Source organism: Rhinatrema bivittatum, chromosome 8, assembly GCF_901001135.1.
Source record: "Rhinatrema bivittatum chromosome 8, aRhiBiv1.1, whole genome shotgun sequence".
Taxonomy (NCBI): Eukaryota; Metazoa; Chordata; class Amphibia; order Gymnophiona; family Rhinatrematidae; genus Rhinatrema; species Rhinatrema bivittatum.
The window spans coordinates 271,493,980-271,520,575 of NC_042622.1; the positions used below are offsets into that span (position 1 = coordinate 271,493,980).

At 46.4% G+C, this 26,596-nt stretch overlaps 1 protein-coding gene across 4 annotated transcripts in view; it reads left to right on the forward strand.

Annotated features, from left to right (window-relative positions):
• LOC115096380 (tropomyosin alpha-1 chain) overlaps positions 1 to 26,596 on the forward strand; it is a 171,129-nt gene that overhangs the window by 98,739 nt on the left and 45,794 nt on the right. For all 4 annotated transcript variants that reach the window (XM_029610897.1, XM_029610895.1, XM_029610899.1 and 1 more), the window contains one exon: positions 22,452 to 22,585. In XM_029610897.1, coding sequence (XP_029466757.1) covers positions 22,452 to 22,585 — 134 coding nt within the window. The remainder of the gene's footprint in view (positions 1 to 22,451; positions 22,586 to 26,596) is intronic.

The following is a 26,596-nucleotide window of genomic DNA, read 5'->3' on the forward strand; positions in this document are numbered from 1 at the left end:
TAACTGAACAGCCTCTGAAGCAAATGAGATAAAAGTATCTTAGCCTGTAACTCAAATAAATATTATTGTGCTGTCAAATCCAGGGTTCCGAAAATCATTCCAACTCACATGGCCACCACATAAATATAGGACCCGATCTGATGACACACACACACACACACACACACACGAACATATAAAGGATATCGATGTCCCCTCATATTCAGCTATTTGTGCTATTGATGAATCTTAAGTAGGGTGGTGCTGGGGTCAACTGTATCAGAGTCCCCTATAGGCATTCGTCATTCATGTAGCACGAACAACCCAAGCGTTCACTTGAGAGAGATTTTCAAGTGGGGATGTCATCAGCACTGATGAAATATAAACCTAAAAATCTGTTTTACATTTTATCCCGCTATTACTTTTTCTCATCTAGGGTTTTCCCCCTCCCTCCCCCATTTTGTGGCTGTGAGGGAAAATGCTTCATGCGCGCGCTTCTACTTCAATGTCTTGCGTTTTATTTTAGCCAATTAACTCTTTTTCTTATTATAGTTGCAGCAAAAAGATGGTAGCTTTAGGACCGCAATGTGGCACTTTACGGTAGTTATCCTGTGTTTATAGCAAGTGGAGTGCAGGCTTGGCAAAATGGGCCAAACCTGTTACTACAATTTCCATGTATTTCCTGTTCCACCGTAATCAAACAAGAATGTTGGACATTTGTAAGGTTCCCATTTTTTTTTACCAGCCCCCAAATATGTGACTTTACTAACAGGGTGGAGCTGAAGTAAAGGGTGCAGTTAAGGATTCTGTAAGATCAGTTGGTATGTTAACTCTGGACCATAGTGAGAGGTGGTACCATGGCCACCCACTAGGAGGAGCCCCGTGAGCCTCACTGTCGGTAGGCTAGGTCTCAGCTGAGGTTGGACACTAAAGCAATAGAGAGTCTTTATTAAAGAGAGAGAAGCACTACCAGAGAGAGAATCCCGGAGACACAGGGTTGATGGAATGAGAGATACCCAGAGGGAGTACCTCCATAGCGTTGATAGTGGTCCATGGAGTGTGTACTCCGGAGAGGTCTCCTGTGAAGATGGTAGTGGCCCGCAGCACGGGGTACGCCCGGAATGGCCTTGGTGGAGATGATACTGACCCGCAGAGCAGGGTATGCTAGTGGGATCCTCAGTGGAGATGACAGCGGTCCGCAGAGCGAAGTGCATAGATGAGGCCCTTGGTAGAGATGGTATTGGCCCGCAGAGTGGGGTACGCTGGTGAGGGTCGTCGGTAGAGCTGGTTGCGGTCTGCAAGGCGGGTGCACCGGTGAGGTCCTTGATAAGGATGGTAAAGGTCTGCTGAGCGAGTATCTCCGAAGGAGTTCTCCGTAGGATGGTAATGGCCTGCAGCGCGGGGTACACCAAGGAAACACTTGGTAGAGCAGAAGTGGTCAGCAGAGCGGAGTACTCACAAAAGAGCAGCGTTGGTTCCAGGGAAGCCCAAGATAATGGAGCAGGCAGGATTCCAGGCCCTCCAAAGAGCAGATAGCCAGGACGAGAGAGAGGCCCCCGAGGAGCGGGTACCTGAGAGATCCACTCTGGAATCAGGAACTGGAACGCAGGGTCCTCAGGAAGTGAGGTGGAGTTAGCAAGGATGGGTCTCTTTGCCAAATCGTCCTTAGGTCAGGCCAGCAGGTTTAAATATCCGAGGGAGACGACGTCATTGGGAGGGGATACCCCCGAAGTTCCCGCCATGACGTGGATAAGACTGGCCTGTATGTGCGCGTATGTGCCTAGAGTAACTCAGTGGCAAGATGGCAGTCGGTGCCAACCTGGGAGCGGCAGGCCGGTCGTTGGTAGCTGAGGCTGCCAATCTACCCCATGGAGACAGAGAAGCAAAGGAGGTGAGCAGTAGTGGTCGCAGCCGTCTGCAACAGACAGGCGTAATAGGTACATGCTACTTATCCTGGAAAAGATGACTTAAAATATATATGGAGGCATTTTCAAAACTATGCAGGTCATTGCAAGTTCATCGGTACTTTTCCCCTATGGACTTTGCATCACTTCTTGGAGGGAAAATATGCATGTACTTTCCCATTTGAAAATTGCCTAGGAAAAAAGTATCCATAGATTTTTACCTGCTTTTTATTTTCTTTTTCTCTTCAAAACACACATGTTGCACTCAGCGGCCCATGGACTACTCCTGTGGACCACAACAGGTCCAACCTACTCAGGAAGTAGTGCATGTTGCTCCATCGTCTGTTCCAGCATCCTTGTCTTCAGTTCTTCAGCTTGTTCCTCGCTGCCCACCTGTTCTTCTCCTTGCCTTCCTGCCCTGCCTATCCGTCCTGACTTTCTTCCAGACGGATATCTAGTTTTGACCTCATCCTGACCTCAGACCTCTTGACTTTCGCCTCTCACTACTGCTTCCTTCTGGATATCCTTGACCGTAGCCTGCCACTGACCACTGCCTGCCTCTGGATACGCTTGACCACCACCTGCCACTGAATACGCTTGACATCTGTCTGCTCTGACCCAGCTGCCCTATGACAAATCTATTCACCATCCGCAGAGGCCCCCTATCTAAGACCTACCAGTTCTACCACACAAAGACTCAACCCGAGGGATCATGAGCTGGAAATGGCAAAGCACCAGCTGGGCCTCTGCTTTGTCCAGATCCGCCTGCTGATGGTGGGGACCTGCAAGTCTCCCCCCTGCAGGTTGCATCAATCCTACCTCGGTCCAAGGGACCACAAATGCAACAGGTTGCTGAGGCCATGGACTCTATGGACTTGACATCCTTGCAGGCCATCCTGGGTCTAGCTTATAGGCTGCAGGACCAGCAGATAATCCTGGAACACCTCACCGCTTCCATGGACAGGCTTTCCACTTGCCTGGATGCTTTGACCATTTCAGTGGTGACACCTCCTTCTGCCCCAGCACTGCTACCTCATATAGCCTTCAACTGTCCTATACCTCAACTGCCAGATCCTCCCTGATATGTTGGGGATCCCAAAAAAAATCAAGGATTTCTGGATCAGTGCTGTATGCACTTTTCTCTACAAGCACATTGTTCCCTGACGATCAGACGAAGACACCTATATTCTTTCCCTGTTGGACAGACTGACCCTGGCTTGGGCCTCTCCCCTGTGGGAGCATGGGGATCCCTTCTTGCATAACTGACAGCAATTCACGGAACAGTTCAGAACTGTTTTTGAGGAGTCAGGTTGTATAGCTTCTATAAGCTTTGACTTACTTCACCTCTGCCAGGGTTCCAGAATCTTGGTTGAATATGCCATTGAATTCAGGTCGCTAGCTACAGAGCTCAACTGGCGAGAAGACAATTTAGGCACAATTTTTCTCGAGGATGTCTCCTCAAAAATCAAAGATGAGCTTGCTGCTTGCGATCTCCCTGTCTATTTAGAGGAGCTCATCGTGTTAACTGGGAAGATTGACGCCATCTTTAACAGAATTCAAGAGAAATCCGGGCACTGCACAGGAACATCACAATGGCACCCCAGTTCCAACATCCATTTTCGCCTCAAGCTCCTGCTACCTTGACCCCTCCTGAAGAGCCCATGCAATTGGGCTATAGCTCTCTAGCCCTAGAGGAGAGACTTTGTTGCAAGGGTCACTTATTGGCCCAATGCCTTTTGAGGTTAGGAAACCTCAATGCATAAGGTCCTGTGGGGAGATAACCCTAGGCCATATTGTTCTAGCTCCCCAACTTTCCGTAACCTGGAGTTGAGTTCCACAACCTTCTCCACACAGGCTTTTGTGGATTCAGGCTCAGGAGGGAACTTTATCCTGAAGGAACTTGTCAATCAACTCCTCATTCCCATGGGCCAAAGGATAATTTCTTCTATCTATGGTGACCCTCTTCCAGGTCAGGTCACCCTAACTATGGCATTGGTAACCTTATGCACCGCCCTTCTACACTTGGAAAAACTCAGCCTGCATGTGATCTCCCGAGCCATCCACCCCATTATCTTTTTTTTTTTTTTTAAATTTTATATTCCGCTTTTTGCACTTTTTTCAGCGCTTCAAAGTGGATTACATTCAGATACTGTAGGTAATTCCCTATCCTCAGAGGGCTTACAATCTAAGGTAAAGTGACTTGCCCAAGGCCACAAGGAGCGACAAGTGGGACTTTGAAACCTGGTCTCCTGGTTCATAGCCCACTGCTCTAACCACTAGGCTACTCCTCCACTCCACCGAAACTCCACTATAAAGAACAATGCCTCAAAAATAGGTCTCCCCTACTGTAAACAATTGGCACAATACGGGGACATAGAAAAATGATTACCGTGGCTCTAGCAGTACCATCCACACTTTGACGGGGCCACTCTACAACTCACCCGCTGGGGTCCTGCCTGGAGCATGTGAAACCTCCTTGCCCTATAACCGTGGCTACAACTCTTCTGGGGCTTCTCTCACAGAACTCATAATTTGAAGATGTCTTTTCAAAGAAAAAGGCTGAGATCTTGCCCCCTCACCGCACATATAACTGAGAGATTGAGCGTTCAGACCATGCATTGACTACCGTGGCCCGAACGCTGTCACAAAGAAGGATCATTATCCCTTATCATTAATAACAGAATTCTTCGATTGCCTGCAAGATGCCAAGATTTTCACTAAACTGGATCTCAGGTGTGCATATAACCTCATTTGTATTAAGGCTGGTGATGAGCGGAAAACTGCTTTTAACACCTGTGATAGACATTACGAGTATTTAGTTATGCCATTTGGCCTTTGCAACGCCCCAGCAGTTTTCCAGAAAATGATCAATGAGATCTTTTGCAACCTACTCTTCATTTGTGTGGTTGTGTATTTAGATGACATACTAATCTTTTTCTAAATATTGGGTACTCATCGCCAAGATGTCCACACTGTATTGCAATGCTTGCGAGAGAACAATCTATACGCCAAGTTGGAAAAATGTCTCTGAGCAAGAGGTAATTAATAAGCAATAGTAGCCTGTGATCTATTTAATGTTTGAGTACTTGCCAGGTTCTTGTGGCCTGGATTGGCCTCTGTTGGAAACAGGATGCTGGGCTTGATGGACCCTTGGTCCGACACAGTATGGCATGTTCTTATCCCTCATTTCCTCTCCTTCACATCCCCATACTTCTGTCTGATGGCTTTGCTGCAATGGGGAATTGGCATCGATGACCCCCCTCCCCCACCTGCTACCTATGGGGCCTATGGGTACCAAATATATAAATCTGGCCCTGGTGACTGCATGTTAAAAACCATTGCACCATGGCATATGGAGATGGTCCTGTTGTTGGCAGTGCTAGGACAGGTTTGGCTTTGAATCACAAGTCGTCTTGTGTCCAGTGGGCGATGTGTAAAAGCCCTACTCCATGCTGGGGTGGAGGAAGCAGAGGGGAGGTATAGGGTAGCCATCGTTCGTTCTGTGGTGGCATCCTACTGAGCTCCAGCTGGCACCATGAGTCCTTACGATGCTCTGTTAAGTGAGGAAAGGAGATAAGTTGGCTAAGGTTTTTAGTTGGGGAAGGTGATATGGAGAAAATTCTTAGAGCGCCAGTTAATGATCTTATATAGCCTTCCTTCCCTGCTCCCCATCTTGAATGTTAGCAAGCATTTTAAAACAGGGACTTTAATTTTTGGTTTTTATTTTTAATTTTTCCCAGGAATTTATCAGTGTTTGTTATGACAAGAAGAAAAGAAAATCATTGGGGGAAAAATGTGATATCTTATTTTTCTGGGTAAATATTCAGAGTTTATTGTGGTAAACAGAAGCCAGGACAATAAATCCAATATTAAACAGATTTGCCCATTCGCCCACTCAGCAGCATCCTTATCTCTACCACCATCCTCTGCCTAGCATGCCCCTTTCTCTCCCCCTTCACGTCTTGAGAATTTCCCTCTCTTCCCTCACTGCAGCAGCATCCCTCCTTACTAGTGGTGGCTCCGGGCTTCTCCTATCTCCGTTGGCAGCCTGCTTACCGAGGATCCTGTGCTCTGCAGCGCCACCCTTCGCTGTTGTGTGGGGCCGGGGAGCCTGCTGGGAAGTGCTTCCGGTGGGTGCATGGAGGGGAAGGGGAGATGGCACTTGAAACGCCACATCAGCAGCAGTAGAGGGGGAGAGGGCTTTTGCTGGTGGGGGTGGCACTTGAAAACGCTGCAGGTGCTTTTGGCTTGTGCTGGCTTCCTGCAGTTGCTGGAGGCCTTGAGACATTGCATCTGGAGCTCTGGAGCTCTTTAATCAGCCTAAAATGAGGGTGAAAATTGGTTTAAACCAATTGTCAAGTCTGGGAAAAATATGGGTGAAAATCAGTTTAAACTGAAAACAAAGGACTCTAAAAACAGTCTACGTATGGCAATACATAAGGATTGAAGCATATTGTCTGTTTGCTGCCAGTCCTGACCGCTACCCATACCTGAACTCTCCTACACTGCCCGTTGAGGGATACTCACCTAAATCCTGCTGGCCCCTAGAACCTGAGGGGAACGGGGCTAGAACAAGTAGAGCTCCAGTTCATGTGTCTGCAAGGGCAATGTCCATCAGTTGTTGATGTGGGCTTGTCTACTAGGCTGCATCAACCATGCCACAGCCTAAAGGTTCACAGACCATAACATCAGCTTTCCAATCATTATCTTCACCACAAAGAAACGTGTCGACACACAAAATGTTAAGTCAATACCAATACCAAAGACCATATTACTACACTCCAAGAAGGATTTATATTTCCTATTCATACTATTAAAGGCAGTGTCCAGTGTTTATGCAATCAATATAACAGTCAACACCAAGATCCAGAAACAGGGAAACAATCAAACAAAGACAGTAACCATAGCCCTTTCTGAGAGCCTCTTCTGGATATTGACATATGCAGGATACCAACTCTGAACCCATGGTCAGACACACCATTTGGGGGGAGACTCCAATATTTTAAAGAATTCTGATATCATATCACCATAGACAAATAATATTTTGAAAAAAACCAATAAGCCAGTGGTTATTTTTTAAACTTCAAAATATGGCCACCATGCAATCCACCGATTTATATCAAAATACTCTCTGAAATAGTTACATATACTAAAAGAATTAGAACATTACAGACAGAGCAGTAGTAGAATCTATTCCAAAATCACAATAAGTAGAAGGGTTCTATTCCAGATACTTCCTAATTCTGAAGAAGATGGGAGAATATCATCCAATCTTAGATTTCAGAGATCCAAACTTCTTGAAAAGAGAGAAGTTAGGGGAAACATTGTTTTTAAGGAATTTATTCTATTACAGAAGGGTGATTGGTTGGTTGACATCCATAGACCTCAAAGTTGCCTATAGTTATTGTAGGGATTTCTGGACTTGGGGTCCATCACTCCAGCAGCAGTAGAGGACTGCAAGGCTGGATGCTGGGCAGGACTAGGGCTGGTCTTCCACCTAGCCAGCCCCCCTCCCCTGCAGGTTGAGCCCTTGGGTTCTGGGGGTCAGTAGGTTTTTGCTGTAGCAGTACATCATGGTGAGTCTATGCAGGTGGGAGCAAGGCTGGTCAGATTGGAACAGGCTGGTAGTCTGGAGCTGTGCTGGGCAGGTTGGATAACTTGGAGCAAGGCTGACCCTGAGTAATGGCTACAGGGACAGGACACAGAGCTAGGACTGGGACTGAATAAAGATAGACAACCTGGAACTGAGCAAGGACTAGAACTAGGTACAGGCTGGTGCAAGACAATACATAGGCAAGATAGGGAAAGGATACTAAGGCTACGACTGGGCAGGACAGGACAAGGACAGAATTGGACAAAGACCAGACAACACAGGAAAAAAAGAACACACAGACCTGTAGGCTGCTAGGCATAAGGCCCGAAGGCCAGGAAGCAAGGAGAGGCCTGGAGAGGCCATAGAGCAAGAAGCAAGGTAAGGTCAGGCCTGAAGGCCACAGGGCAGGGTAAGGCCTAGAATAGGTCACAGAGCAAAGTAAGACGTGGGAGCTGGCTCTGAGGCCACAGAGCAGGAAGCAAGATAGCAGAAGGTCTGGGACCAGAAGGCAAGGAACAAGAAGGCCCAGAGGCCGCAAGGCAAGGCCTAGATAAGGGTGCAAGGCAAGGAACAGCGGCCAGGTCAAAAGGCGAAGGGTGATTCCATGAAAAGGCAAGGATAAAATGGCAGGGCTGGGTTACACAGGGATGGAGCTTGGGTATGGTATGAGCAGTGAGGAGGAGCTTGGTAAGGCTGGAGGCTAAGCTTGCTGAGGACTCCTGGTGGCGTGGAGGTTGCAAAGTCGGCTGAATCAGGAGGCCACTGATGAGATGGCTCTGATAGCTCTGAACAGAGCTCAGTGGAGGCCTCTGCAGGTGAGGAGGTGGCATAATAATCAGAATGACTACAATGAGGATACACAGGAGACGAAATTGTAACAGTCATATACTAATAAATGCGAAACACGGGACGCAGCTGAGACTTGTACTATAAGACCAACATTACCAATTCAGAGTTTTACCATTCGGAGTATTCCATCAAATGTCTGTCTAATCTCCTAGTCTTTCCATATTTAGATAACTGCCTAATATCAAGTACAACTTTCAGAAAATCAAAACAAGATATGAAGCGAGTAGTTCACACAATGCATCAACTCTCATAATTAGGAAAAATCCAGTCTGCCACTGACTCAGGAATTAGAGTTCATAGATGCCCACCTAATCATAAGAACATAAGAAATTGCCATGCTGGGTCAGACCAAGAGTCCATCAAGCCCAGCATCCTGTTTCCAACAGAGGCCAAACCAGGCCACAAGAACTTGGCAGTTACCCAAACACTAAGAGGATCCCATGCCACTGATGCAATTAATAGCAGTGGCTATTCCCTAAGTAAATTTGATTAATAGCTGTTAATGGACTTCTCCTCCAAGAACTTATCCAAACCTTTTTTGAACCCAGCTACACTAACTGCACTAACCACATCCTCTGGCAACAAATTCCAGAGCTTTATTGTGCACTGAGTGAAAAAGAATTTTCTCCGATTAGTCTTAAATGTGCTACTTGCTAACTTCATGGAATGCCCCCTAGTCCTTCTATTATTCGAAAGTGTAAATAACCGATTCACATCTACTCGTTCAAGACCTCTCATGATCTTAAAGACCTCTATCATATCCCCCCTCAGCCATCTCTTCTCCAAGCTGAACAGCCCTAAACTCTTCAGCCTTTCCTCATAGGGGAGCTGTTCCATCCCCTTTATCATTTTGGTTGCCCTTCTCTGTACCTTCTCCATCACAACTATAAATTTTTTGAGATGCAGCGACCAGAATTGTACACAGTATTCAAGGTGTGGTCACACCATGGAGCGATATAGAGGCATTATGACATTTTCCGTTTTATTAACGTTTCCCTTCTTAATAATTCCTAACATTCTGTTTGCTTTTTTGACTGCTGCAGCACACTGAGCCAACAATTTTAAAGTATTATCCACTATAGATCGTTTTCCTGGGTGGTAGCTCCTAATATGAAACCTAATATCGTGTAACTACAGCAAGGGTTATTTTTCCCTATATGCAACTCCTTGCATTTGTCCACATTAAAGTTAATCTGCCATTTGGATGCCCAATCTTCCAGTCTTGCAAGGGCCTCCTGTAATGTATCACAATCCGCTTGTGATTTAACTACTCTGAATAATTTTGTATCATCCGCAAAGTTGATAACGTCACTCATCGTATTCCTTTCCAGATCATTTTATATATATATATATATATATATATATATATATATATATATATAGAAAAGTACCGGTCCAAGTACCGGTCCCTGAGGCACTCCACTGTTTACCCTTTTCCACTGAGAAAATTGACCATTTAATCCTACTCTCTGGTTCCTGTCTTTTAACCAGTTTGTAATCCACGAAAGGACATCACCACCTATCCCATGACTTTTTTGTTTTCTTAGAAGCCTCTCAAGAGGGACTTTGTCAAACGCCTTCTGAAAATCCAAATACACATCATCTACCGGTTTACCTTTATCCACATGTTTATTAACCCCTTCAAAAAAAAATGAAGCAGATTTGTTATGCAAGACTTCCCTTGCGTAAATCCATGTTGACTGTGTTATATATGCTCTACGATTTTGATCTTGAGAATAGTTACCACTATTTTTCCCGGCACTGAAGTCAGGCTCACTGGTCTACAGTTACCCGGATCACCCCTGGAGCCTTTTTTTTAAATATTGGGGTTACATTGGCCACCCTCCAGTCCTCAGGTACAATGGATGATTTTAATGATAGGTTACAAATTTTAACTAATACATCAGAAATTTCTTTTTTGAGTTCCTTCAGTACCCTAGGATGCATACCATCCAGTTCAGGTGATTTGCTACTCTTTAGATTGTCAATCTGGCCTACTACATCTTCCAGGTTCACAGTGATTTTGTTCAGTTTGTCTGACTCATCACCCCTGAAAACCATCTCCAGAACTGGTATCTCCCCATCATCCTCATTAGTAAATACGGAAGCAAAGAATTCATTTAGTCTTTTTGCAATGGCCTTATCTTCTCTAAGAGCCCCTTTAACCCCTCGGTCATCTAATGGTCCAACCGACTCCCTCACAGGTTTCTTGCTTCGGATATATTTAAAAAAGGTTTTATGAGTTTTTGCCTTTATGGCCAACTTCAATTCAAATTCTCTCTTCGCCTGTCTTATCAATATTTTACACTTAACTTGACAATGCTTGTGTGAAGGCAGTCCTTTTGGTATCCAGGAAACCTTCAACTTGAAAGTCATAAAACTGCAAATAGAAAAGATTTTCTGAATGGTGCAACATCATAGATCCTTTCAATTCCTCCATTGAAAGCATTCTCAGTTACTTATTAAACTTGTCAAACTCAGGTTTAAAAACAAATTCTGTACGAATACACTTAAGTGCTATTTTGGCATATCACCAATAAGCAGATGGGAAAACAGATATCACAAGATGCGTTAATAACAAAATTCATTAAAGGTGTATTTAATTTAAAACCTCCAGTAAAATGCCCAGTTACTCAATGGGATTTGAACATAGTTCTAGATCAATTAATGCAGCCTTCATTTTGAACCATTAACAAGCTCTAACATGAAATTTGTGACCTAGAAGGTACTATTGCTCATAGCAGTTAGAGTGGTGAGAAGGATGAGTGAGCATCAAGCCTTAGTAATCAAATATTAGATGACTAAATAGTACTTTGAGTACATCTGAAGTTTCTGCCTAAGGTGATATCACAATATCATATTAACCAAACATTACATTGTCTTCATTTTTTCTAAGGTCATACACAAATCCTAAAGAGAAGGATTTACATATTTTAGATTCCAGGGGGCGGATTTTCAGAGCCCTGCTCGCCTAAATCCGCCCAAAACTGGGCGGATTTAGGCGAGCAGGGCCCTGCGCGCCGGTGAGCCTATTTTACATAGGCCTACCGGCGCGCGCAGAGCCCGGGACTCGCGTAAGTCCCGGGGTTCTCCGAGGGGGGCGTGTCGGGGGGGGCGGGCCCGGTCGTCGCGGCGTTTCGGGGGCGTGTCGGCAGCGTTTTGGGGGCGGGTACGGGGGCGTGGCTATGGCCTGGGGCGGTCCGGGGGCGTGGCCGCGCCCTCCGTACCCGCCCCCAGGTCACGGCCCGGCGCGCAGGAGGCCCGCTCGTGCGCGGGGATTTACTTCTCCCTCCGGGAGGCGTAAATCCCCGGAGAAAGGTAAGGGGGGGGGGTGTAGACAGGGCCGGGCGGGTGGGTTAGGTAGAGGAAGGGGGAGGGGAAGGTGAGGGGAGGGCGTTAGAGGATTCCCTCCAAGGCTGCTCCAATTTCGGAGCGGCCTTGGAGGGAACGGGGGTAGGCTGCGCGGCTTGGCGCGCGCCGGCTATACAAAATCGATAGCCTTGCGCACGCGCCGATCCAGGTTTTTAGCAGATACGCGCAGCTCCGCGCGTATCTACTAAAATCCAGCGTACTTTTGTTTGCGCCTGGAGCGCAAACAAAAGTAGGCCTATTCGCGGAGTCTGAAAATCCGCCCCCAGAAGAGTACTTCTGATCTACTTGGAAGAACAATTCCATTTTGAAAGACAACTCAAAAATTAGTATCTTGTGAAACATAGAAAAAGACTGCATGGCCAATCTAGTCTGCCCAGCCGCCCAATTAATTCAGCTTTGTCATTACTATCATTCCTTTAGAGATCCCCTGTATTTATCCTATGCTTTCGTGAGTTCAGATACTGTTTTTGTCTCCACCTTCCAATGATTTCCACTGGGAGGCCATTCCATGCATCCACTATCCTCTCTGTAAATAAATATTTCTAAGATTACTCCTTAGTCAACCCCCTTTCATCCTCATTCCATGACCTCTCATTCTAGAGCCTCCTTTCCATTGAAAGATGCTCGCCTTCTGTACATAGAAACCTTTGAGATATTAAAATGTCTCTGTCATATCTCCCATATCTCACATTTCCTCTAGGGTATACGTGTTTAGATCTTTAAGTCTATCCCTGTATGCTTTAGAATGAAGACCACTGGCCATTTTAGAACCACCCTCTGGACAGACTCCAACTGGTTTATATCCTTTTGTAGGTGGGGTCTCCAGAATTGTACTCGGTATTCCAAATGAGGTCTCACCAGAGACCTATACAGGGGCATTATCACCTCCCTTTTTCTGCTGACCATTCCTCTTCCTATGCAGCCAAGCATCTTTCTGGCTTTTGCCATCGCTTTATCCACCTGTTTGACCACCTTAGGATTTTCAGATACAATCACCCCCAGATCCCACTTTTCTTTCATGATTTCAAGAATTTCACCTCTCCCTTGGGCTTTTGCATCCTAAATGCATTACTCTGTATTTTTTAGCATTAAATCTTAGCTGCTGGACCTTAGACCATGCCTTAAGCTTTGCTAGATCCTGCCTTCATGTTTTTCTATACCTTCCTGGTTGTCCACTCTTGCAGATTTTGGTATCATAGGCAAACCTTTCCCGACAATCCTTCTGCTATGCTGCTTATGAACAAGTTGAAAAGAACCGGTCCAAAGAACAATCCCTGCTAGTAAAGAGGGAAGGTTGCAGAAAGTTAACAAAAACTTAATCCACTCACTTACAGCCCTCAGCTGGGGAGTCTGTCACGGCAAGAGAGTCTTTGGACTATGGTGTGATTGATGCAATCCAGTAGGCGAACCTGCTGGGTCCACGCCGACAGCAGGACCAAGGACTAGGCTGCACATAGCTATACCAGCCTCTTCCCCTGCAGGTTGGAATCTTGGGTTCTGAGGCCGTCAGGACTTAAGACAAGAGACCCGCAAGAGAGCAGTCAGGCAGCGACAGAACCCAGCAGACATCGAGGCAGGTGGCATCAGGCAAAGGGTTGAGACAGTCAGAGATCAGGCATCCAGGCAATGGTCAGGTAAGGTGGGCAGAGATGAGAGCGAGGACTGGAACTGGAGCAAGGCAGGATGAGGCAAAGAAAAGGGCTGGGCTGGACTAGGCAAGGAGTAAGACTGGACAGGAGCAAGATGAAGAGCAAGACTGGGATAGACGAGAAGGAACACGCCCTGCAGGCATGGCAGGGGACCCTTTGCTGAGATGCCGGATGCCAGTGAAGCGTGGTTTAAATGGCCCAATGTCAGGGTAGTTTTCCATCGCGGGGCCTTGAAATCCCGGGAGCGCGCGTGCATGCCTAAGGAGGGCATGGCATTGGAGTCCTGCGGCAGAGCAGGAAGAGACGTCTGCAGCTTGATGGGGTAAGACCAGCCGTGGGATGGAGCTGCGGTCAGCCAAATGTTAGTCCCAAGATGTGTGACTGTATTGTCTGCTTGTCTATGGAGAAAGCAGAGTTTCTTACCTGTCACAGGTGCTCTCCATGGACAGTAGGACAAACAGCCACACACAACTTTTCTTCTCCCCGTAAGTTAGGATTAGCTAGGAAACAGACTGAAATAGATCAAGCGGTGGCAAAGATGCCAAAGGAACCACACACGCTTAGGAAAGTTCTAGTAAGTGTCTGAGCTAGGAGAGAGCAGTTCCCGACTCTGCTGTTGGATGACTTCACCCAGATGTGTGGTTTGTCCTGCTGTTCACATCTCTGTGCTGAGGCACACTTCAGCTCATGTGGACAGTATGTGATATATGACATTGGGGAACTATGCTAGAGACATTCACATATCTCAAAGGTTTCCATGCACGGGAGGTGAGCCTCTTTCAAAGTAAAGGAGGCTCTAGAACGAGGGGTCATGTGATGAGGGTGAAAGGGGGTAGACTCAGGAATCATCTTAGGAAGTATTTCTTTACAGAGAGGGTGGTGGATGCATGGAATGGCCTCCCAGTGGACGTGGTGGAGACAAAAACAGTATCTGAATACAAGAAAGCATGGGATTAATACAGGAGGTGATGGGACTTTATTCCCTAAACTTCCTCTCATTCACTACTGTGTTACCCTAACCCATTTCCTTTCCCTCTTCCCCCCGCCCTCCCTCCCCTTTTCTACACATATGATACATTATATGTTATTCCCTTTTCCTGTATATATTGTATATAATTGCAATCCTAGCCTACAATAATTTCAGGCTTAACTTAATTCTTATTTCGCCATCTCATTTCCCCCCCAGTCATTTATTCCCCTGTTAATATATTTTATTTTATGTTCACCTGTACATTTCCCCCTCCTTCCAATTATCCTCTTGTTTAATATGTTTTACTTTTATGTTTTACTTTTATGTTAAACCTGTTCGATGTAAAGTGTTCGATGTAAAGTGCTTTCCAAGCACTAGTTTTATGTTTTGCTGTGAACCGATGTGATATCATTGATGAATGTCGGTATATAAAACCTTTTAAATAAATAAATAAATAAATGTTAAATTAATTAGACAGATAAGACTAGGCCATACAGTCTTTTTCTGCCATCATGTTTCTATATTTTCCCGACCTCTCCAGACACTAGGTTAAGTAAAGTGGAAAACGTTTAACTAGCTTTTGTTGTTTAATATTTGTTTTACCTGTTCCTGTTTGCAGATTTAATATTTTCCCATTCAGTCTTCAAGCTTTTTGTTAATAAATATTAAATTTCTTAGCTCTGCCTGTCTTGGACTGATTGATTCCAATATCGGTGTATTTCTAGGAACTGTGTGACCTCCCCCTGAGTGGAGTGGGGTGCTGTGTCCCTATAAACCACCAGAGAATAGAGTGCAAATGGAGTACTTGCCCAGAGGCAAGCAGGAACCCAGTGCGCAGGTGCAGGGGGGCCTGGGCAGTGCTTGGTAGGACCCTCCGAGTGGCCACAGAGTTCACCCCGAGTGGGTGTTGGGGGCAGCGCTGAGGCACTACATGACAATATCGAAGCTTGTCTGGTCATCTACCAAAGAGGAGGCAAACAAAAACTGACTTGGATAAGGAGTGATATCAGTTGGGGGAAATAAATTTCTCACAGGACAAGCAGGATGGTTGTCCTCACAAATGGGTGACATCGAGGATGGAGCCCACCACGGAAAACTTCTGTCAAAGTTTAAACAGAACTTTGACTGGCCCCTACTGGGCATGCCCAGCAAGGCACTGACCCTGCAGCCAGCAGGGGTCTCCCTTCAGTCTTCTTTTTTCCGCGCAGCAGTTGCCACGCGGTGAAAGGAGCTCTCTTACCACGTTCCTGACAGGAATTCGGTATTTTTCTTTCCGAAGAAAATTTGCCCCTCAGGGGTCTCCCTTCGACAAATTTTTGTCACCTCCGCGGAAACCGGTAAGTTTTTTGCCTTTTTTCTTCGACTACCGTCGAATTTGGCCCTTGAGGCCTGTTGACAATTACCGAGCCCGCGACTAAATTTGGCCTTAAGCCATGGCGACAGGGTTCCGTCGATGCCCGGATTGTACCCGGACTATGTCAATCACTGACCCCCATAGGGTTTGTGTTTTGTGTTTGGGAAGTGAGCATGATGTCCTGACTTGCACCAAATGTGCCCTAATGACACCTAAGGGTCGCAAAGCCAGGATGGAGAAGATGGGGCTCCTCTTCCATGCACCCACCCCAACGCCATCGATAGCATCGACGTCATCGGAACCGGCACCATCGAAGTTGCACCACCATCGTCAACCCTCCGGTGACCGTCCACCATCGATGACTTCTCGGCCGTCGACTCCTGTCCCCTCCCCGGATGGGCGAGGAGACCGGAAGGACAAGCATCGCCATCGACGGCACAAGTCTCGGCCTGTCGAGGATCCACAGTCATCGACCTCTGAACAAGCCGAGCCACCGACTAAGAGGCCTCGATCAGACTTGGCACCGTCCACGTCTCGTTCGCAGGCATCGAGGAAACCCTCACCCTCTCGGGGTGTGGGAGCCGTGATCCCACCGGTTACGGTGGTCCCTCCGGCTCTGCCTCAGCCTCCCTCTCCCGTCGAGCCGGGTATTGTTACCCCTGGTCTCCGGGCAGAACTGGACCGGCTGGTCCAGGAGGCCATCGAGAAAGCGATGCAAAAATTCCAACCTCCATTGGCACCGTCTCCGGCACCGATTCCGGCACCGCCACCGGCATCGACCCCGGCACCGACTCCGCCACCGAGGAAGGAACCGACCACCGAACCTTTGGTGGAAGCGCTGGCACCGCTACTACAACGTATGGAGGCACTTGTACATGCCCTTCCATCGATGATTCCAGTAGCACCGACAGCGCCATCGTCTCCGACTGGATTTTCATCGGCGGGAGAAACACCGTTCCTGATTCCCCCTTCCGGGGTGGTCCCATCGGTGCCTTCTCGAATATCTCCACCGATTTATCCTTTGACTCCATCGGTTCCAAGACCGGCACCGACTCCATCGGCAGCACCGAAACCCTCGATGCCGTTCCTAGTACCGATTGTACCACCGGTTCCTCCAAGGTTTCCTTCGATGCCTTTGGATCCTCAACCTGGTCCATCGGGGCTTCAACCCCCAAGTGATCCCTATGATACCTGGGGTGATGATACATCTTCTGACACAGATTTACCATCACCGCCTTCTCCTACAGAGAGTAGAAAAAGATCTCCTCCAGAGGATCTCTCCTTTATTAATTTTGTAAAGGAGATGTCCGAAATTGTACCTTTTCAGCTGCAATCTGAGACCGATGACAGACACCAGATGATGGAACTGCTTCAATTTTTGGATGCTCCAAAAATCATCGCTTCCATCCCCATTCACCAGGTGTTTCTCGATCTCTTAAAGAAAAACTGGGAATCTCCTTCATCTGTATCACCAGTTAACAAGAAGGCTGACTCCACATACCTCGTCCAGTCAGCACCAGGCTTTCAAAAGCCTCAACTGGATCATCGCTCTGTTGTGGTTGAGTCCGCACAAAGAAAGGCCAAGCGTCTAAAGCCACACTCCTCCACTCCGCCGGTCAAGGACAATAAATTCCTGGACAGTGTGGGACGGAAAGTGTACCATGGAGCTATGCTGATTTCTCGCATAGCCTCATATCAACTCTACATGACGCAATATAACAGAGCCATCCTTAAACAGATGCAAGATTTTGCTGACACATTACCTGACCAATATCAGCCACAGCTTCAGGCCCTTCTTAACAAAGGGTTTGAAGCAGGGAAGCACGAGATCAGAACGGCTTATGACATCTTTGATGCCTCCACAAAGGTTTCAGCTACTGCCATTTCGGCCAGACGTTGGGCTTGGTTAAAATCATCCAACCTTCGCCCAGAAGTCCAGGATCGTTTAGCGGATTTACCCTGGTTAGGGGACAATTTGTTTGGGGAACAAATTCAGCAAATTGTAGCTGAATTAAAAGATCACCACGAGACGTTGAAACAACTTTCTTCTGTTCCGTCTGAGGTTTCCTCCAAACAACCACTTAAGAAGGACTCTAAGAAGTCGTTCTTTCGGCCACGCCGTTACTACCCTCCATCGGCCAGGCCTCGTCCAGCTCGATCCTTTACTAGGCCTCAGCCGCGTCAGCCTAGGAAACAAAGGCCTACTGTAGCCCCTCCACCGGGGCCTGCGGCTGGCCTTTGACTCCCTTGTAGGGAACACATGCCAAACCCCTCTTCCAGACATTCCTGTAGGAGGTCGACTGTACCATTTTCTACAACCTTGGTTGCAGATCACCTCAGATCAGTGGGTGCTAACAATTATCGCACAGGGTTACCACCTCAACTTCATAACTCTTCCGGCAGACTCCCCGCCTCTTCAAGCGTGGAGTCTATCCACCCATTTGGCTCAATTACAACAGGAAGTGTCTCTTCTTCTGCAATCAAATGCTATAGAACCCGTTCCTCCCTCTCAACGAGGCAAGGGATTCTATTCCAGATACTTCCTAATACCAAAGAAATCAGGGGGACTACGTCCCATTTTGGACCTTCGAGCCCTCAACAAATACCTTCAAAAAGAGAAGTTCAAAATGGTAACCCTAGGCGCACTGCTCCCTCTGCTACAAAGAGGGGATTGGCTGTGCTCTCTCGACCTCAAGGACGCTTATACCCACATTGCGATCACACAATCCCATCGCAAATATCTGCGGTTTCTCGTAGGCCACGACCATTATCAATACCGTGTCCTACCTTTCGGTCTGGCTTCTGCCCCACGAGTCTTTACCAAATGTCTCGTAGTGGTAGCAGCATTCTTAAGGAAGGAAGGTGTCCACGTCTACCCCTACCTGGACGATTGGCTAATCAGGGCCTCCACCCAACAGATAGCTCAATCCTCCCTAAAATTGACAATTCAAACACTCCTTTCCTTAGGGTTTCTTGTCAATTACGAGAAATCTTGCTTAGTCCCGTCTCAAACCTTATTCTTCATTGGAGCAGACTTGGACACCTTACAGGCAAAGGCTTACCTTCCTCTTCAGAGGGTCCACACCCTAATGTCCCTGGCTCGCCAGCTCCAGTCTCAGAACACTGCCACGGCTCGCCAGTTCCTCATTCTCCTAGGACACATGGCATCCTCGGTTCAAGTCACTCCCATGACCCGACTAGCCATGAGAGTAACACAATGGACTCTACGACACCAATGGATTCAAGCTTTTCAGCCTCTGTCCTCCATAGTCACAGTCACACAAGCGCTGCGCCTATCCTTAACCTGGTGGACGACTCAGGTCAACCTCCTTCAGGGCTTACCTTTTCTTCCACCGGATCCGCAAGTAATCCTAACCACCGACGCTTCTCACATCGGTTGGGGAGCCCATGTGGACGATTTCCAAACCCAAGGGTTATGGTCCAAAGAGGAAGCCGAACACCAGATAAATTTCCTGGAACTTCGAGCAATCCGCTATGCGCTCCGCACTTTCAAAGATCATCTCTTTCATCAGATAATCTTAATCCAGACGGACAACCAAGTGGCCATGTGGTACATAAACAAGCAGGGAGGCACAGGCTCCTTCCTTCTGTGTCAGGAAGCTGCGCAGATCTGGGCGGAAGCCCTCTCCCACTCCATGTACCTCAGGGCCACTTACCTGCTGGGAGTAGACAATGTATTGGCAGACCAGCTGAGCCGAGTCTTCCACCCACACGAGTGGTCACTCGATCCTCTGGTAGCGACCTCTCTGTTTCACAAGTGGGGTTCTCCCCACATAGACCTCTTTGCGTCCCCTCAGAACCACAAAGTGCACGATTACTGCTCTCTCATTCGGAGCCAGCACTCTCGGCCGAGGGATGCTTTCTCCCTCAAGTGGACAACCGGTCTGCTCTATGCATTCCCTCCACTCCCTCTTGTGTCAAGGACTCTCGTGAAGCTACGCCAGGACGGAGGAACCATGATCCTGATAGCACCTTACTGGCCACGCCAAGTATGGTTTCCAATACTCCAGGATCTCTCCATCCGCAGGCACATTCCTCTGGGAATGGACCCGCATCTGCTCACTCAAAACGACGGATGCCTCCTCCATCCCAACCTCCAAGCCTTGTCCCTGACGGCATGGATGTTGAAAGGTTAGTCCTTCAACCATTTAACCTTTCAGATTCCGTTTCTCGAGTCCTGATAGCTTCACGAAAGCCTTCCACAAGAAAGTCTTACTCATACAAATGGAAAAGGTACACATCATGGTGCACTTCTCAGTCCCTTGATCCCCTTTCCTGTCCAATCTCCAAATTCTTGGACTATTTATGGCATCTCTCTGAATCAGGTCTTAAAACCTCTTCTATCAGAATGCATGTCAGTGCGGTAGCCGCCTTCCATAAGGGTATTGGGGGTAATCCTATTTCAGTACAACCCCTAGTAACACGCTTTCTTAAGGGCTTACTCCATCTAAAGCCACCCTTGCGTCCTCCGGCCCCATCCTGGGACCTTAACCTGGTTCTTGGTCGTCTAATGAAACCTCCTTTCGAACCTCTGCACTCCTGTGACTTGAAATATCTCACTTGGAAAGTGTTATTCCTTTTGGCTGTTACTTCAGCTCGCAGGGTTAGTGAATTACAGGCCCTAGTTACCTATCCGCCTTACACTAAGCTCCTGCAGGACCGGGCGGTACTCCGCACTCACCCTAAATTTTTACCTAAGATAGTTTCGGAGTTTCATATCAATCAATCTATCGTACTACCTATCTTTTTTCCCAGGCCCCACTCCAACTCTGGAGAGCAGACCCTGCATACCCTAGACTGTAAACGGGCTCTAGCTTTTTACCTAGACCGTACAGTTTCCCACAGGAAGAGCACTCAATTATTCGTCTCTTTCCATCCTAATAAGTTGGGACAACCTGTGGGTAAGCAGGCTCTTTCTTCCTGGTTGGCGGACTGCATTTCTTTTTGCTATGAGCAAGCTGGCATTCCTTTTCAAGACCGTGTTAAAGCACACTCTGTGAGGGCCATGGCGACGTCAGTGGCACACCTTCGATCGGTGCCGCTTCCGGACATCTGCAAAGCTGCAACCTGGAGTTCTCTCCATACTTTTGCAGCCCATTATTGTTTGGACAAGGCTGGAAGACAGGACTCCATCTTTGGCCAGTCTGTCTTGCGTAACCTTTTTCCAACCTGATGTACCAACACCCTTCCACCTACCCGGTAGGGTGTGGATGCCCTTTCCCAAATTCTCCTCAGTTGTGCCTGCTGCACACCGTTGGGTACATTTGGTGCAAGTCGGGACATCCTCAGCTCGGTACTCGCCCATTTGTGAGGACAACCATCCTGCTTGTCCTGTGAGAAAGCAAATGTTGCTTACCTAGTAGTGTTACACAGGATGTTCTCCACAGGACAAGCAGGATGTTAGTCCTCACGAAACCCGCCCGCCTCCCCGCGGTGTTGGGTTCGTTTTATTTTTACTTTCTAGGCACTGCCTGTAGCTTTGAAAATCAGACTGAAGGGAGACCCCTGCTGGCTGCAGGGTCAGTGCCTTGCTGGGCATGCCCAGTAGGGGCCAGTCAAAGTTCTGTTTAAACTTTGACAGAAGTTTTCCGTGGTGGGCTCCATCCTCGATGTCACCCATTTGTGAGGACTAACATCCTGCTGTCCTGTGAGAACACCTGTTACATCAGGTAAGCAACATTTGCTATATCCTTAGTAGTGTGGACTGGAATATCACAACGGACTGGATGAGCCAATTGATCATTTTCTGTCATCGGCTAATATATTACTCTTGTGTTAAGTGGTCCTGAAATTTGAGTAGAAAAAGCACATTAATATAATCCTTTGATATTTCTGTCTACATACTGAAGCACGAGAGGTCCTTTTTCCCTACAAGGTTTTGTTTTTGTTTTTATTTAAAATATTTATTACCTATGCTCTACAAAATTTGAGGTGGGAAACAAAATATAACATGCAAAAAATCCAATATATTAACTAAAATCAAGACCAGAAAACAGATGTAGGCTGTTGAGGAAAACACTAGGCTCATATTGCATGGTGGTAGAGCCTGTATAACACATAACTGGCGGGTCAAAAGCTTTATTTAAAGAGAGAGGGCTTCAGAGCTATTTTAAATGCCCGAGGATCCTTCATATTGCATATGAATTCCGCTTTATATATTATATATTTATATATATATATATTTATATATATATTATATATTTATAAAATATTTATATATTACATATGCATTCCGCTTTATATATTAGTTTAAAAATTCTGTTCATATTTGGATGCCTCCTTAGTTATGCTGCTCTCTGTTTATATTTTATATGTTATATGTTATCTGCTATTTGTTATATGTAACACTCTCTAGCGAATTTTGTGGTTTATCATGTAAACCGGAGTGATCTGTATTTGTACAGGAACTTCGGTATAGAAAAATTAAAAATAAATAAATAAATATGGCGAGGGGGAAGGAGTTCCACAGTGTAGGGCCGGCCATGGAAAAGGCTCTTCCATGTGTGTCAGCCTGGTATGTGACTTTAGAAGATGGAATATCCAAAAGGCCCTGATTGGAAGAACGAAGGGTTCGTGCCGGAGCATAAACCTTTAAGGTGGAGTCAATCCATGGGGAAGTGACATTGTTTAGTAAGTCGTAGGATTTTAATTGGTATTCAGTTTCTAATATATACTATGCATTTATTATTGATTACAAAAAAGTTGATTACTCACTTCACGTCCAGGTAAACATCAAAACATGTATGTTTGCAATTCACAGGCTGAAGGTGAGGTGGCAGCGTTGAACCGGCGCATCCAACTGGTTGAAGAGGAGCTGGATCGTGCCCAAGAACGTCTTGGTACATCCCTACAGAAATTGGAAGAGGCAGAGAAAGCCGCAGATGAGAGTGAGAGGTAATTTCGCCATCATCATCAGTCCATTTAAAATCCAACTCTTGGCTGGATCTAAAGTTGTCTCATGAGAGAACGAACCTGTGTCATTTCTTGGAATGCATTTTTAGTTTTGAAGATACTTCTCCGTGCTTTTGGAGTCTACAGTATCGAAATGGTTTCCTGCTCTATAAATGTACATGGCATGATGAGGATACCAAGACTTCACGCAGTCCTTTTATTGAAACTCACTGGTGTCTGTGTTCTAGGGCAGTTCTTTTGCACTTGTAAATGGAGGTCATTAAGGACCCAGTCTGCTGTCTGCATCTGTTTGGCCTATTAAGTTCCTACTGAAGAGAGCAGCCTCTTCTGCGGCTATGTGAAAAACCCAGTATATGTTTCATCAAATGCTGCTGGTTTCTGTAAGTTTAGATTTGCCCTTAGCTGTGCGGGGTTCCTTTAGAGGACCAATTCTGAGGTCTTTGCACTAGCCAGCTGTGTGGAGAACCTGCTTATGGGAGAAGACATCTTTGACAGAATATTTTGCCCGGTTACTTTTGTCCTTGTGCCCATTGGTAGATACAGTGACCAGTCCCTTCGGAAAGTTAGCATCTGTTTCCATAACTACTGCTCATATTCATATTCGAAGAGCACCTGACTGGCCAGTTGATTTTAACCAGTTAGTGTTGTCTCGATATTAAACTGCAGCTGACTGGCTAAAGTGTCCGCTGAATATCCAAGTAAATCCAACCACAAAAAAGTAGGATGCTGAGCTGGGAAGACTGTAAACCTGTGCCTTCCTGGCTCAGCTTGGGGGAGTGGGTGGATGGGGCACATGGGATGAGGCTACTGCGATTGGTTGGAGGGACAGATGTAGGAACTTTTTTTTTTTTAATATTGGAAAGGGGATTGAGTGGTCACAGTATTTTATTTTTGTAATATTGGGAGACTGATTGGGTGATCATCGATGTTTATTTTTTTTTTAATCCAGTTAGTGCTGATTTTCGGAGTAAGCTAGCTATGGCCTAGATTCATCAAAATATATTCATATAAATATAGCAGAGAAAAGGGGTGTGGTTAGGGTAATTTTCCTGTTACCACTTTGTATAGTAGTTATACTGCATCACACCCCGCATTTTGGGCTGCTGGCTAGAGAGAGAGACACGCTGAGAGGCTCACAAAAAAGTTAACTGTTTATACCACTGTAAGAGGGGGGCACTAGTAGCTCGGAGTGGGGTGCGTTCTGATGGGAATTGTGCTGTTCGTACATATGACTGTGCATGTAAAATTGTCCCCCAGAACGCACCCCACAAACATCACCCTGAGTTACTAGTGCTCCCTCTTACAGTGGTATAAACAGTTCCAAAAACAGTGGGCCTCCACAGAGGATCTCCCTCCTAAAATGGGATGTGCAGTAAATCCCATTTTGGCCATAACGCACAGCTATCGCAGGCATAATGCCAAGAAAAAAGGTGTAGTTATTTCCGGCATTACATCACGCGATAGTGTGTGCGTTATGTTATCACACGCAGTGTTAATCAGCCCTCACTTCCATTAACTCCACCCAGACTTCCCCCCATGTGAGTACAATTTTCCAATTTTTCTAATATGGAGCTCAGGTTAGACCGGGACCCCACAGCAGCCAGTCGGATTTTCAGGATATCCACAATGAATATGCATGATATACATTTGCATTCCATGGAGACTGAGTATATGCAAATGTATCTCATGCATATTCATTGTGGATATCCTGAAAACCCGATTGGCTGTGGGTTTCCCCAGGACAGGCTTAGGAAGCCCTGGGTTAGACACGGCTGCTTTCATTCTGGGGTATAAAAATCCAACCAAATCTGACCATTCTCGGGGAAAGAGGATAGTCTACAAGGAAAAGAAGACTCTTGTAAAAGGGCAGGTTAGAATGGTAAGTTCTGAATCCCAGAACAACCTGCTTCAGCAAGTAGGAGAGGCAGTGTAGAGGTGCTTCCAAATCTTGGTAAAACCCATTACAGATGTTTGGGTGTTGTAGGTTGGGCCCAAAAGGTTATGACATTGAAATCTTAAGCATGCTGAGGCTTTTTTATGAGTCTAAGAATTTCTTTGATAATGGACTCCAGCTTCTGGAAAGCATTTAGAGTAGAAGATGGGGATGCGGTAAGTTCTGATCAATAGTTTAATCATTGATTCCTTCCTCTTAGCGCACATGCAAACATGATGCGCAGAGGTCCATATGCACTTCCAAGCTTTTATGGTCCAATAAAAGGTTCAAATCAGTGTTCCAAACGTCAATTATAGACTGGCATTTGGGTACCATACTTACTTCAAAGAATATCTAAATATATAAGGGCGATGCCGTTTCGGTACGCATCCAGGTCACTCAAAAAAGCCTCCAGCCCATCCCGTTTATGCAGTGGCTGAGCCAGATCAAATGTATCCCTTAATACCCCCCCTTAATAGGACATAGAAGGCATGAGAGTGCGGAGACAGGTCATAGTCCTCACTTAGACTGAAAAGTAAGGAACCTCTCTTCTTCCCATAATTGAGCAACATACACAAGACCATTAACACTCCAGTCCTTACAGGCAGGAGAGAGAAGGTAACCCGGAAAGATCTGGGTTTTCATATATAGGAGCAATGAGAGAAACATCATCTTCTGACTGCCCCAAAGACTTAAGTACCTGTCTCCAAACTTGAATCGTGTGAGCAAGTGTAGGGCTAGTCCGGCAAACTCTTCTACTGTTGGAGTTGTGTGGTAGAAAGGGGAGCACCCCAAGATTTAACTGCCTCAGCCTGGAGCTTCTCCTACTGTAGCCATGCCTCCTACCCCACCCCTGACCAAGCCTTCATAAAAATAAGACTGGCTGCCCAATAATAGATCCGAAGGTTAGATAAAGCCATACCACCCTGTGCCTTGGGTAACCAGAGTCTCCACAAACTCAGCCTGGCTTGCTTCCCTTGCCAAATAAATTTTGATATACTTTTGTGCAACTCAGTAAATACATACGCTGGGATAGAGCAGGATACATGCTAGAACAAGTACAGAAGATTCGGAAGTAGGCTTATTTTAAGTAAATTAATCCTACCAGTCCAGGAGTTAGGTAAAGACTCCCACATCTGCATTTTTTGTTTAAGTTGGGAAATAATGGGTCTTTAAAATTCCGAGGGATAAAAATCCCTAGATATATAAACCCCAGCTCCACCACCCAGAATTCTTTAAGTGAATCTGGAACTAATAACTTCGGGTCTAGCAGGAGCAGTTCAGATTTTCCAGAGTTAACTTTATAGGTCCTGTTCAATATCTATGTGAGCGACATAGCGGACGATTTGGAAGGTAAGGTTTGTCTGTTTGCGGATGACACTAAGATCTGCAACAGAGTGGACATGCCGGAAGGAGTGGAGAGAATGAGAAGGGATTTAAGGAAACTGGAAGAGTGGTCGAAGATATGGAAGCTGAGATTCAATGCCAAGAAGAGCAGAGTCATGCATATGGGGAGTGGAAATCTGAATGAACTGTATTCGATGGAGGGTGAAGGGCTGATGTGCACGGAGCAGGAGAGAGACCTAGGGGTGATAGTGTCTAACGATCTGAAGTTGGTGAAACAATGTGACAAAGCAATAGCTAAAGCCAGAAGAATGCTGGGCTGCATAGAGAGAGGAATATCGAGTAAGAAAAGGGAAGTTATTATCCCCTTGTACAGGTCCTTGGTGAGGCCTCACCTGGAGTACTGTGCTCAGTTCTGGAGACCGTATTTCCGAAGGGACAGAGACAAGATGGAGGCGGTCCAGAGAAGGGTGACAAAAAGGTGGATGGTCTTCATCGAAAGTCTTATGAGGAGAGATTGAAGAATCTAAATATGTACACCCTGGAGGAAAGGAGGAGCAGGGGAGATATGATACAGACTTTCAGATACTTGAAAGGTTTTAATGATCCAAAGTTAATGACAAACGTTTTCCGTCGGAAAAAAATCAGCAGAACCAGGGGTCCTGATTTAAAACTCCAGGGAGGAAGACTCAGAACCAATGTCAGGAAGTATTTCT